Here is a 12,534-nt window from a genome sequence, read left to right as displayed (position 1 = left end):
ACTGAAACTGATTTTTTTTATTATGCTTGCTATTGCTATTTCACGTTTTGCAAGTTAAAAAATGAAGGAACTATACTTGATGTTTCTTGGTAGCATTTTACCTCTAACATCTAAAAGCAAATAATGAAATTACAATTTAATTAACAATTACATTATATATGTTTTAGAAACATCTTGCAAGGAGAGGAGGAAATGGAATAATTTCTAAGTTTAGCTGTGCCCAGCAGTCAGAACGAAATTCATTTTTAATTCATGCTAAAATTTCGACCATAAATATTCTTTCCCACTACTGAAAAAGTTCGTAAAAACAGGTCTTTAATCCATACTCCCAATTCTGCTTCCCAAAGGGCTTCTATGGTTCACTTCCTCAGGTTCGTATAGTCACTGTAGCAGTAGAAAATATAGTGTGTTAAAACACTTTAAAGTGGAAAAAATTGCAAATAGAAACCCCCAAAAGAACAAAAGACTCTTCTATTAATAAATGAACAGACAAAAGAAGGTTCACGTGCACTGATACAGATAAACTATTCTGAAGTACAGGCAGCAAATACAAATAATCACTAAGGGGTTTTTTTTGTTGAGCTGGTTTTTTTAAACAAAAAGGTAACATGACCAAATCAACCACTGTAGACACTAAAATGCTTTGTCTCAGTTAAATGTTACTTTACACAGAGATATTTATAAAGACCAATTTTCTTTGACAAGCTAAACTGCGATTGTAAGGTAAAGGTATGATATCTGATGCTTTCAGATCACATTTCTTCAAGTTAATTTAGTCATCTCATATTTGTAGGCAATTTTCCTCTAAGAGGCTAGATTATTCTTCCTGGAGATTTCTATTCCTCCTTCTTACTCTTCCTCTTCCTCCTCCTCCTCCTTTTTTCATAATCAAATACAATTCAGAGAAATAAAGCTGTCTCTGGGACAGAAAGAGGATATATAAAAGCAAGAGTAAGGGAACAATTAACAAGGCATTATTAAATGAATAACAGAAGAAACGTAAAAGAAGGGGCAGACAGAACCATGTAGAGTAACACGAAAGAAAATTTAAAGCAACAGAGGCTGTAGACTCTTATTTGCATTAGAAAATTTACTTGTTGACTATATTCTAACTGCAAATGTACATTAAGATGAATCAGAATTAGGCATATGGATTTAATCCTACTTTACCCAATACACATGCATGTTACCACCCTTACTATTATCAACAGCAATTCTAGTATTTTACTGATTCTGCAAGATCTTTCCCTTCTCACCAGCTGTTCCATTTCATGTTCCTGCCAACTCTTTTGCACCATTCATGCAGTCAAATCAGGCAATGAGATCCATATCTGGTGATGGGCCAAATCCATAATATCAGTGAAGTGTCTTTCAAACTTTTTTCTTCAGAAGAGAAGGGGTGACCTTAGTTTATTATTGAGGGCAGAAGCAAAATATAAAGCAATTTCAAAATCTGTCATGCCAAATTCTATCTTCAAATGACTTTTGAAACATTAAGCACACCTAGAAAGAAACATAGCAACCACCACTAGCAAGGTTCCAGTGTAAGAAAGTCAGGGGAAAAGTGCTGTTTTCTGTTAGAACCATTTTGGTATATTTTCTTGGGCATTGGAAAGGTTACAGTGAACACTGCAAAGAGAGTATCTTTTCCTAAATAATACAAATTGTATAGACTTGCTGTTTGGTACTGTTACTCTTACACCCCTAGCACTTTATTTATTTAAAAAAATTAACTCAGATTACCTCCTATTACCAGTGAACTGTCAATTTATAACACTTGGCTTTCCAAAACTTCCATTCTGCCAGCATTTTCCCAGCAGAAGGTTAATCAAATGTCTTGAATGAAAATGTCACTGCTATAAATACCTAAAAATATGGCCTCTAGCCTTCATGCCACAAAAAACAATAGAACTATATCATGATTTTAAATCATTCCCATCTTGAAATAGCTCTTCCACCTTGTCCCCTTTTATTTTGTAGAAAGGTGATACACAATTTTCAGTGACACATTTTCTCTATATTGAAGCACATGCATATACTCAACGAAACACATATTATCACAGGCTGCTTCCAGTCAACAGTATAAAAAGAAGTAGAGAGAGTATGACCACATTCACAATCCAAACTATCTGCAGCATATTCAGAAATACCATGCTTTATAACCTCAGACAATGAGTGTGTACTGTCAAAGGAAGGTCATCTGATTCACACTTCAGTAAAGGTTGAAAATTAGTCAGAATCAAAGAAAATGTAATTCTTCCCCACTTGCACCCTATTCTCACCCTCAAGCATGACTTTTATTAAAAGAGTTTTGAGTTCACAATTTTACACATGCAAGGGCTTGGTTTGCAAGAAAGGACAACAATGGGATACAAAGAACAGACAGTTAATACAAGTTTCACAACAAGCTTGACATGGCTCAACATGCCTTTGACATCCTTCAGGAAAATTACTCAAATCTAGACAAAAAATTAGCTGCTTCAGAAAAAAAAAATTAACTGCTCAAAAGAGTCATCTTCGTATACAACACCCAGAAATGCCAAAGATGCAACTTCTCTGAGGAGCTGAGAATGAACAATAGGCAAGAGAACATAGAATAGATGGGGAACCAACAAGTGATTTGGACAAAAATATGAGGCAGGGAAGAGAAAGCCTAGACTAGGAGTTGGATGTAGGAACCAGGAATTCTTGAGCAAAAGGAAACAACCTCAAAATTAATAGATGTGGCTAAAGCACAGTAAAACCAAAAGCATTTAAAAAGAGCAGGACAAGGAAAGCCCAAGCCATCAAGACCAGATTTGAGGAAAAATTTTAGGATCACAGATGGAATAAGAAGGAAGGAGGAGCTGTAAATGAGATTAAGGAACAAACAGGCACTCCATATCCTTTAGAGCACTGTCTACTTCACAGCCCTTCTTTCACTCCAAAACTGATGCTTAGAAACAGCACTGTTCCTTGCCAATGAATTTCTGAGACTATTGCTAGAATAGCTTTTGCTGTCTCTTCTGAAGGTAGTTCACAAACAGGCTGATCACAACATTCTTTGGAACATGTATCAATGAACAAGGAAATATTCCTATCACAGTTATTTTGTTTGTTACCAGATATTAGGAATAAATGCACACTTACAAGAAACAGAACAGCAAATATTGTCTCATTTCTACAATTAAACCAATCTGCTACATCTGATAGTCTTATGTTTAATAAACAAAAACTTCTAGTTTTACAAAACTTTGTACAATTTGTGTTTCTATTTTGTTTCTTTCTCTAGTATAAGCTGCTGAGAGACTGAACAAAAATACTACAATTAAAACAAATACAGCTCCTCCAAATCAATCAACATCTTTTAGTATTACCATAGAAGTGATACCTATTAATGTTTTTTTTGGAAAAGAACCAGTATTTTATCAATAAGCCAAAGAATGTCTCTGCTCTAAAAAGTTTACAGTTTAATTCAGGTGATTCAACAGTGGTCAGAATTTAACAGAATCAAAAGTGTAAAAAGGAAACCAAAAGGAAAAAAATAAAATCAATCGAAAGTAATATGCAGCAATAATGAAAATCAAAAGTTTTAAAAGGTTCAAAGTAGGAAATGGAACAAAAATAAAAAGCAGAAAAAGTAGGAGAAAGAGAACAAGAGTGTCATGGCAATAAACCACTGAACTTTGAAAATGAATACTGGAATAAGAAATGCACCATCTGAGTATAAGAGTCAGAGTAATTCAGTTTTGGTTAGGGGATTTCAGTGGTAGAAATGTCAGAGATGATGTGGCAGAAACACAGATGACCAAGATGAGGCCTAGTCAGGCAGAACAGTTTTAGGGGCCTTATGAAAACAAAGGACATTATTAAACTAGAGAAACACTGAATGAGATGAATAGACATTTTTATCCAGATCTCAAGCCTACAAATTCAAGTAGTGGACATGACAACAGCATGACAGGAATACAGACAAATTGCTCCACATTTAAACTTACTGATTTGTGATTTCACAACCAAAACATACTTCAACATAATTCAGCAGAATTACCATGAATATAACGTAGCAGAAAAAGATTAAGGGCACAGTAAGAGAAGGATATTGGTCAGAAAATCTTTTAAATCCAAAAATCTGGAACTTCACAAATAAATGACTCCACTCAAGATGTGGAAAAATAATGGGGAAAAGCTTATCAGACTGATTTTAATAGGAATAAAATTTAACCTATTTAGTCTGTGAATCTCACTCTATTCAATTACAAATCATAAGGCATACAGATTTCTCTGAAATACTGAAACCTTTCAGATTTTTTAATTACTTACCAGTAACTATACAGTACTACCACTGATACTTAAAGCCACATAGTTCTAAGACATCAGAATGTTAAAATGAAGACATATTATCCTACATTTATATTCAAATCATGAAGCCACTTTATACTTCCACACTTCAATCATGGTGTAGGTTATATATTAGACAAAATTTAGTAGAGAAAAAAGGCACAGATATGTAAGCATATATAATGAACACAAACTACCTATTACAGGAAAACACATTTATCAAGAAAATGTAATTAATACTTACAATCTGGTATGTTTTATTTTTAGTTCAGACAAAAAAAAATGAAAAAAGACAGCTTGGCTTGTTTGATTAGAAGGAAAAAAAAAGATTAATTTCTGTAATGTTAGGAACAGTTCAGGAAGAAGCACTGAGCAGATGGAGAGCCAGCTTCTACTGATGCCAAGTCCTGTGATTTCAATGCAAATCTTTATTGTGGAAGTGTTTTTTTTCTATTTGTTTGGGAGAAGAAAAGGAGTACAGGAGAGACTGTGTTTTTTGTTGATTTAGATACCTACAGGTACATGAGCGAGAAGTATCTCTTGGGTCTGGTAACAAGTCCAAAGTTGCAGACTGCCCTGTTGCAAATACAACATGTGCAAGTGGAAATGAGACCACTTGGATATGAAGCCTCCACAGACTGGAAATGTTATCTACCAGAGGACGATCAAAAAAGAAATGGAAGTTCTGATGTGCTGAAATGGGGCTAGAAGGAGAAGCAGGATAGGAGAGCATGCCACAGAAACCCAGAGAACGTTTAGGGAAATGAGGTAGTGAAAAACAGAGAACATGAAGAAAGATGCAAGTAAAGCACATGCCCATACCTAGGTATGTCAGGAGTGCACAAACTAGCAATATTTAAGTGACCAGTTACTGCTTTGTGCACCAGTGTAATCACCTTTCAAGATCAGTAACCTGGCACCTGTATCTTAAAGCTGATAAGAAGTAACCAATGCTGCTATGCTCCACACAGAGGTCATGTCACCTGGGGAACAGCACGAATACGGACATTTTGCATCAGCTGAATTTTTTGGCCAATTTCTGGCCAAGAAGTAGCTGAGTTGTCAAGCAAGTACCACTGAAAATGGGACCCCGATATATACAGTAATCCAAATCAACAATGAGTTAGGCATTTCTGGAAAGAAAACTGATTTTCAGCAATTCTTTAATTTTAAAATTTAAAGGATTCTTTTATAGTACTTGAACTACGCCCTGCTATTGCCATTCTTTTTTGCTTGAGCAAAATTACCTAAACAATGAAAACTGATTTACTCTTGACTCAACTTTTTTTCCTCAAAAAACTTGGAAAAGCCTCTACTTGAGATAGAAAAGTTGAAGGAAAAGCTAATTTTAATGCAAACCTTGCTCCACAAGTTTATCTGTTCAGATTTTCCAAGATGGCCAAAGATCTTTTGTGTACTTCTAATTCTCAAGCATGTACTGACCATGCAAATGACAAAAATGCAGCAATGTATCACAATAGACACATCAAAATTAAACAGAGACCCAAAAGAAAGAGGTTAAAAAACCAGATCAGGTGTTTAGGAAAGGGACTGTAATTGTTACCTCATAATTCTTATACCTACTGTTCACTACTATTATGCTCCAGTGACTGTTCTTCTGATTTTTATGCTACATTTTTAATTGTATTCAACTGCTAGGTACCTACAGAAATTATATGCATTATTATTATTATAAATTATATGTATTCTTACATATATGTATATGTAAGATATGCATACATATATATACACACATATATATGCATGTATGTATATATATATTTATATATACATATACATAAAAACGCTGCACAGCATTTTTCCATCTTAACCTTTAATGCACCAGAATTATTCAGCCATGGCCTAAAAAACCAAATGGGAAAAATTCATGACCAAATGATATTTTTCATCTTGATAATCATCATCTTGCAATCCCAGTATTGTTATTGAGGTATGTACGCTGGCAATTTTTGGCTGGTATACTGCTAATGCCTACCACATTTAAAGAAAAGTAATTAAGTGCCTGGATACATTTTGATCAGCTCTATAATGATACTTTAGAAATATATTTTTAAATAATCTACTCACATCAAAAAGGCAATGAACAACTTCAGTCTACTGTAGGTCACTTAACCTTCATCTGTCAAAAAATGAGGGCAGCTCTTCAAACATGGCAAGATTCTGCTTGCAAAGTAAGGTTATCCTATCACTTCCACTTCTCTTGCTCTTTATGCTTCAACAGCATTTTTACTAAATTGATTCAAGACCTGTTCCCTGAAGGCTTCACAATGCACTTGTATTTTATACCAGCTAGACAAAAGCAACATGAAAAGTTTATATTCCATTCTTAAGTTAATAATTATATTATGTAATTATAATATATATTATATAACTATATCTAACGTAATTATGTATTAATATGTAATATATATTAATATATTATGTGTAATATATATTAATATATTATGTGTAATTGTTAATTGTTATATTCAAGATAATGAAAAATAAATAAATTATAAAATGCTAGAAAAAAGAAACATATTGAAACTCAAGCTGAACCAAGGACACCTATTTTACACAGAAATACAATATGCCCTAACAAAGAAGATCTGTCAGGTCAGTGACATCAGCTGTTATCAAAGCCACCTGGCAGTTCTTAAGACTATTTTCAGCTGCCTTTTTAACTATTCGGTATGAAATTTTCATGGTCTATTACCTGCTTCAGGTGGCTTTTCCTTATCCTCTCCTTACCACCACCTTGTAAAGGAACACAGAAAATGACTTGAACATTTCTCTGTGTGAACAGTTCTTGAGAAACTGTAACCCTTTTCCTGCCCCAATCAGTAACTTGAAGTCAGACTGCACAATGATTTTATATGAAAGATGTATGCTCTGCGCATTTCGTGAAAAGTCTGACCTGACTTAGCCAAGCTACAAACTTCTAGAAATCGGAGTTTGTACCTAATTTTTACAAGATCTTCTGAAGCTTAAAAACCAATCACAGCATCTACCTCCTCAGTGGTCTTCTGCACGTCATTCCAATGTGCAAGGCCATTGAATTAACTTTTCTCTAGCTTTCAGTTTTGAGTGAGAGTCAGATTTTCCTCTGTATGAGAAGTAAGTGTTTAACAGGCTTTAGGTAGAATACTGAGCATAAAGTGTCACCTTGTGTATTTCTGCAGCCTAACCTACAGTGATATCCCTAACACAGTTGAAAATAACCATCTGTCACTTTATACTGTTGGGTAACTTAAGTAGGATTTAGGGTATACTGACACAGAATGTGGAGAGAAGATGGAAAAAACAGTTTATAATGGAGATCAGAACTGGAAGCTTGAAAGAATAAATTGGGATTGACTAGACAAGGAAAGAAAATAAGAGGAACATAACAAGATGTGGTAGTGAATTAAACCAAATGACCAATGCCAAGCAGAACAATTAAGACTTGGGGATCACCAGGACTGGAATGAATGAGGGACAAATATTCTGCCTCTGGCAGAAGAATTTGAAATAATCAGATTTTAGTAAATATATAGGGAAGGGAGCTGAATAACAACAAAAGACTGAAAAAAGATCCACCAACAGGAATCAGAAACACAGACAAGAAGAAAAAAAACAGCAGAAGGAAGGAAGAGTGAAAAGAATTAGTAGACAGGCAAGGGTTGACAGCAGAGAAACAACATGCAGCCAAGGGATGGTCTGGGGCTAGTCAGGCCTAAATACTGGATTCAAAAGACAGAATCAGTGCTGCACTAGGGATTGGCATGAGGCAGAAAAAGCTGGAACTGTAAGCAAAAACCTAAAATCCCAGTGTTTGACTTCAGAAGCTATTGAAAGGCATAACATGAAATACCCCAAAGACTTAACATTATCTGCAAGTATCTGCAAACTCCTTTCACCTCCTCAGACTTCCATTTTTCACCCTCTTCTGCTAACGATCAAAACTTAGTGTAATAATGCATAACTCTGTTCCTTTCTTAATTCAAGCAACAGTAATATTTATGTATTAGATTTAAAAGCTCTAATCCTAATTATCAACATGACACCCATATCACATAACATCTCATTTTGCTATTTTTAGGCTGATTTTAAGTAAAGAATTATGCATAGATGCACTTTTACATTATATTAAACAAATAAGTACTGAGGACTTTTAATTCCTTGGACATCAGCACTTCCTCCATTTATCTCTGTCACTATCATTAATTCCCCTCTTTATTACATTAACCCAAATGATTTTTTTCTATGCTGTCTCATTTAATTAAAAGCATATTTTCTGGGATAAGCCAAGTTTTATCTTGAAGGATGACACTCTCTTTAAGAACCTGCATTCAATATTATGGAATCTAACCATTACATAGGATATCAGGTTTTTAATCTGAGCTTTTGCCAAAGAATTCTTAACTGACTGTATTAATTACATAGCTGTGCATTAATAGCAAATCACAAGATTAAGTATTTTTTAAGGTTTTGTACTAATGAAAAATTGTAAATTTAACTCCATTCCCTCTCCTGTACTCCCTAACTGCTTGTTGCAATTAAATTGGACTCATTTTGCATCTTCAGAATGGTGAACAGCAATATACTAACAACAGCAATTATCAAATAAAGCAGATGTGTGAGCTTCTTCTCAGACCACTACAAATAAATATGGCTGTATTCTCAGTTTTCACACATCAGCCAAAGAAACTAAAGAACAAAGAACACTGCTGACACAAACTGCTTTTTTTATGTGACTCCAAGAAATCTACATTATTGTTTAGAAGGTACTTCTTTCTCCCTTGAAAAGTAAGTACTTTATTCCACTGCAGTTTCTTATCAATTTATTTCACTGTAGAGATCTTAAAATAAAACACGCTCTAAATCAAAGATTTGGAATTAATAAATAGGATTAATATATGACTGCTACCTTCCAATATTATCATTTGAGGCATTAAGAGAATTCAAAGAGTAAAATAAATGGGAAGGTAATAAACGTGTTGAAATATAACTCATGAAAAATAAAAATCAGCAGAGCTAAATAGTGTTTTGTTATATCCTCAGTTCAAAGGTACGATGCTTCAGAAAATTTTAAAGACATTTTGAGCTGCAGAGTTATTGAAGTTATTAAAAAGCTGAACCATGGAGACAGGCAGCTCAGGACAGGTCTCCTGATTTTAAAAGTTTTGAATTACTGTATCTACTTGCTCCCCGGACTCTGTTATATACTCATTTCAGAGGTCCGTACTATGGGCCTTGACTCCAGCATTGTTTGCCATGCAACACAAGATTCAGAGAAGTCAATCAATACACATTTCATGATATTGTGATTAAAACCTGACAACTTAGGCCCAACTTCACAATGTTCATGTGAAACAGAACTTCAGAAATTGATTCTTGCACAAAGAAATGAATCTGCTACTGAGGCAGATAGGAATGGTATTCTAGGCTGGAGTTTCATCATCAAGGACAACAGCCAGAAAAGTAGTCATGCTTCAAGACATGACTAAATACCTAAAAAACCCTACAGACTGGGAAATGCTTACCTGCTGAGCTAAGCAAAACACTGAAGTCTGTTCCTCTCTGTGACTCCCCGGCTTCACTCTGTCCCTCTTTTTCTGTATCCTCATAGCGGCTCCAGTTAGAAAATACCTTTCTTCTTGAATAGCATTTCACTTCTTCCTTCTCTTCTTCATGTCGTGATTCGGCATCATCATCCTCCTCCACCTGTGACATTTAAATGGACAGTTAAGCCACTGCAACTTTATAGCATTCTATTCTGTATTTAAACAATCATTCATACAAACAATTGCAGGTACAGAAATAAACCCCAGAAAGATAAATCCATCTGGATTCCCCATGTACATTTAGGTGGTACTATCTTTGTGAACTGTATGTTATTCATCAAGTGTGTAACTAAAAGCGCCCAGTAAAGCTACAGCTCTTACAGGGGATCAAGCAGAGACACTCATACAAGTCCTACTACTTTCCCTCCTATTCTGAAAATTCATAATGAATAGTATTCTTCCTAAAACTGAGAGCAATAGATAGGGAGTGAAACTAAGAATTGAAACCAAGTGTTTCTGCCCAAGTATTGCAGTGATACAGATGATAACTGGAAAAAACAACATTTGTAGCGTGGAATAGGAAAAGATACATTCTGCAGAAAAACACTTCAAAAATGTTGATTTCTGTAAGAATTTCTATTATAACCAACTATAGAGTCTTAAATCAAGTAATATAGAATAATTAATCAAGTTTCATTTCCTTCATGAAAGCCATTTTATGGAAATAGACATAAATAAATAAATACACTGCTAGCAGCAGATCTACTAATCTTAACCTCTTAAAAAGTGCTATGGTCAAAGGGAGAATTCACTGCAGAGTCAGCTTAAGATACAAGCAAAATAGGCATTTGCCATAAGTACACAACAGCTGTGGAAAACTATCCCTTGTCTTGGATTCTCTATAAATGCAGCTCTCTCAGAGCTTGGGGTTTAGCTGAAATGATTGTTGCTTCACAAAAAGAAAGACTTTCTTCCTGGAGGGAGGAGCACTCAACAGGCAAGAGATTAAATCTGTCACAGTTACACAAATGCACTCCCAGGTGTCAAACAAATGACAAAAAAGAAAATATTCTGTGCATTCTCACTGGTTCTGTGCAATTTTTAGGTGAATTCTCTTTTCTTTGTATTCATCAGATAAATACACTAAAATGGTTGTTGTCAGTAAGCAGTTATGTGAGCAACTGGATGAAGTGACAATTACATTACTGGAAACTGAGGCAGAACTATAATTTCCACACAACAAAGGCCAAATCCACTTACACCAAAACAAAAATAAGCTTACTTCTCTATTCTTCTCCTATGAAATGAATGATTTACTATAATCCAATAAACCTAGTGAAATTCAGTGCCCAAAATAACTGAAGCTGATATGATTCACAAGCCAAAGAAAGGTGCCAGAGAAATACATCAGTTTTGTACTTTATTTTTAAAAAGTATCAAAATTATCTTAAGCAACTATGACATTATAGGTATTTATTTATTATAGACCTGTTTGAAGAATTCACTCTTTTCAGCTGTAAACATAAAAAATCCAGGACTACCACTTCCATAGTTCCACAAGCTTCCAGTAAACTAGTACGGACATAAATGTTTTTCTCTTAAACCAGACTAAATTCTTTTTCACATTCTGTTATTAGCTATGCTATATGGTGCATCTCAAGGAAATTTCACTTCTTAGAACGGAAATAACTAACTTCAAGAAATAAACCACAAATTCTCAGGAGCATTAACAGCAGCTGTACAAACTGATTCCCCAAGTACTGTCCTGAGGCTTACTGTTAAAAGAAGTAAACTTCAAATAAAAACCTGCTTCTGTTTCCAATAAATATTTAATGGAAAATCTTACACGATGCACCACCAAGCGACAAAACCAAACTACAAATAACCACAATTGAATACTCAACATTCAATCAAATTAAACATGTGTTAAAATTTTCAAATACATTAAAAAACTGATCAGTGGAACTTCAGAAAATAGCTTGCTTCTACCATCTCACAAGAAACAGCTACGAAGTAACAACCCCAGAAACTCGGAAACATACACCTTAACCACCCTTCTCTAAGCTGCCTATTCAGCTACACCATACGCTACTAACATTGTCACCCCCACCTTCTGGAAAATGAGTGGTCTTCAGTACAGAGCAAACATCTGTCCTATGTGTAATGAAATAAAGTAACTACCCTCTTGCCACACTGTCAAATAACAAAATATAAAAGCTGAAACAAATTATAGAAGTCAAGTCAGATATGACCTTTAAAAAAGTATATCTCATGTAAGAACTCAGGCCTTTAAATAGTACTAAAGTATCTACATGTTATTGCTCAGGGTTCTAACACAACATGATACCACAGGAGGTATAGCATCTATCTGCTCTGCCTCAGTTCCAGATAGTAATGCACCGCCATTTGCACATTTCATTGAAATTTTCAAAGTGTGGAAAGTATGCAAAACCCCAGCTGAAAAAAAATGAGGAAACCTTCAGACTATTTTGCATATCAGAAGAACAAAAAAAAAAAAAGTGTGCAATATTCTGCATAAACACTAAAGCACTCAAACAACAGTCAAAGGGCCAAGGTCCCCTGCAGATGAACTTGCACAAATTGTGGTCTTCTGCCAAGCAATACATTTTTATCTTTTATGAGAGACTGTGACTCTCATAAAGGAAAG

General features: G+C 34.7%; 1 protein-coding gene across 1 annotated transcript in view; it reads right to left on the bottom strand.

The window, feature by feature from the left end:
- AVEN (apoptosis and caspase activation inhibitor) overlaps positions 1 to 12,534 on the bottom strand; it is an 84,012-nt gene that overhangs the window by 53,892 nt on the left and 17,586 nt on the right. The window contains exon 2 of the mRNA XM_062494682.1: positions 9,846 to 10,026. Coding sequence (XP_062350666.1) covers positions 9,846 to 10,026 — 181 coding nt within the window. The remainder of the gene's footprint in view (positions 1 to 9,845; positions 10,027 to 12,534) is intronic.

Source organism: Cinclus cinclus, chromosome 6, assembly GCF_963662255.1.
Source record: "Cinclus cinclus chromosome 6, bCinCin1.1, whole genome shotgun sequence".
In the NCBI taxonomy this organism is placed as follows: Eukaryota; Metazoa; Chordata; class Aves; order Passeriformes; family Cinclidae; genus Cinclus; species Cinclus cinclus.
The sequence above is the reverse complement of the archived record's forward strand: the minus strand, read 5'-3'. Positions and strand labels throughout refer to the sequence as shown.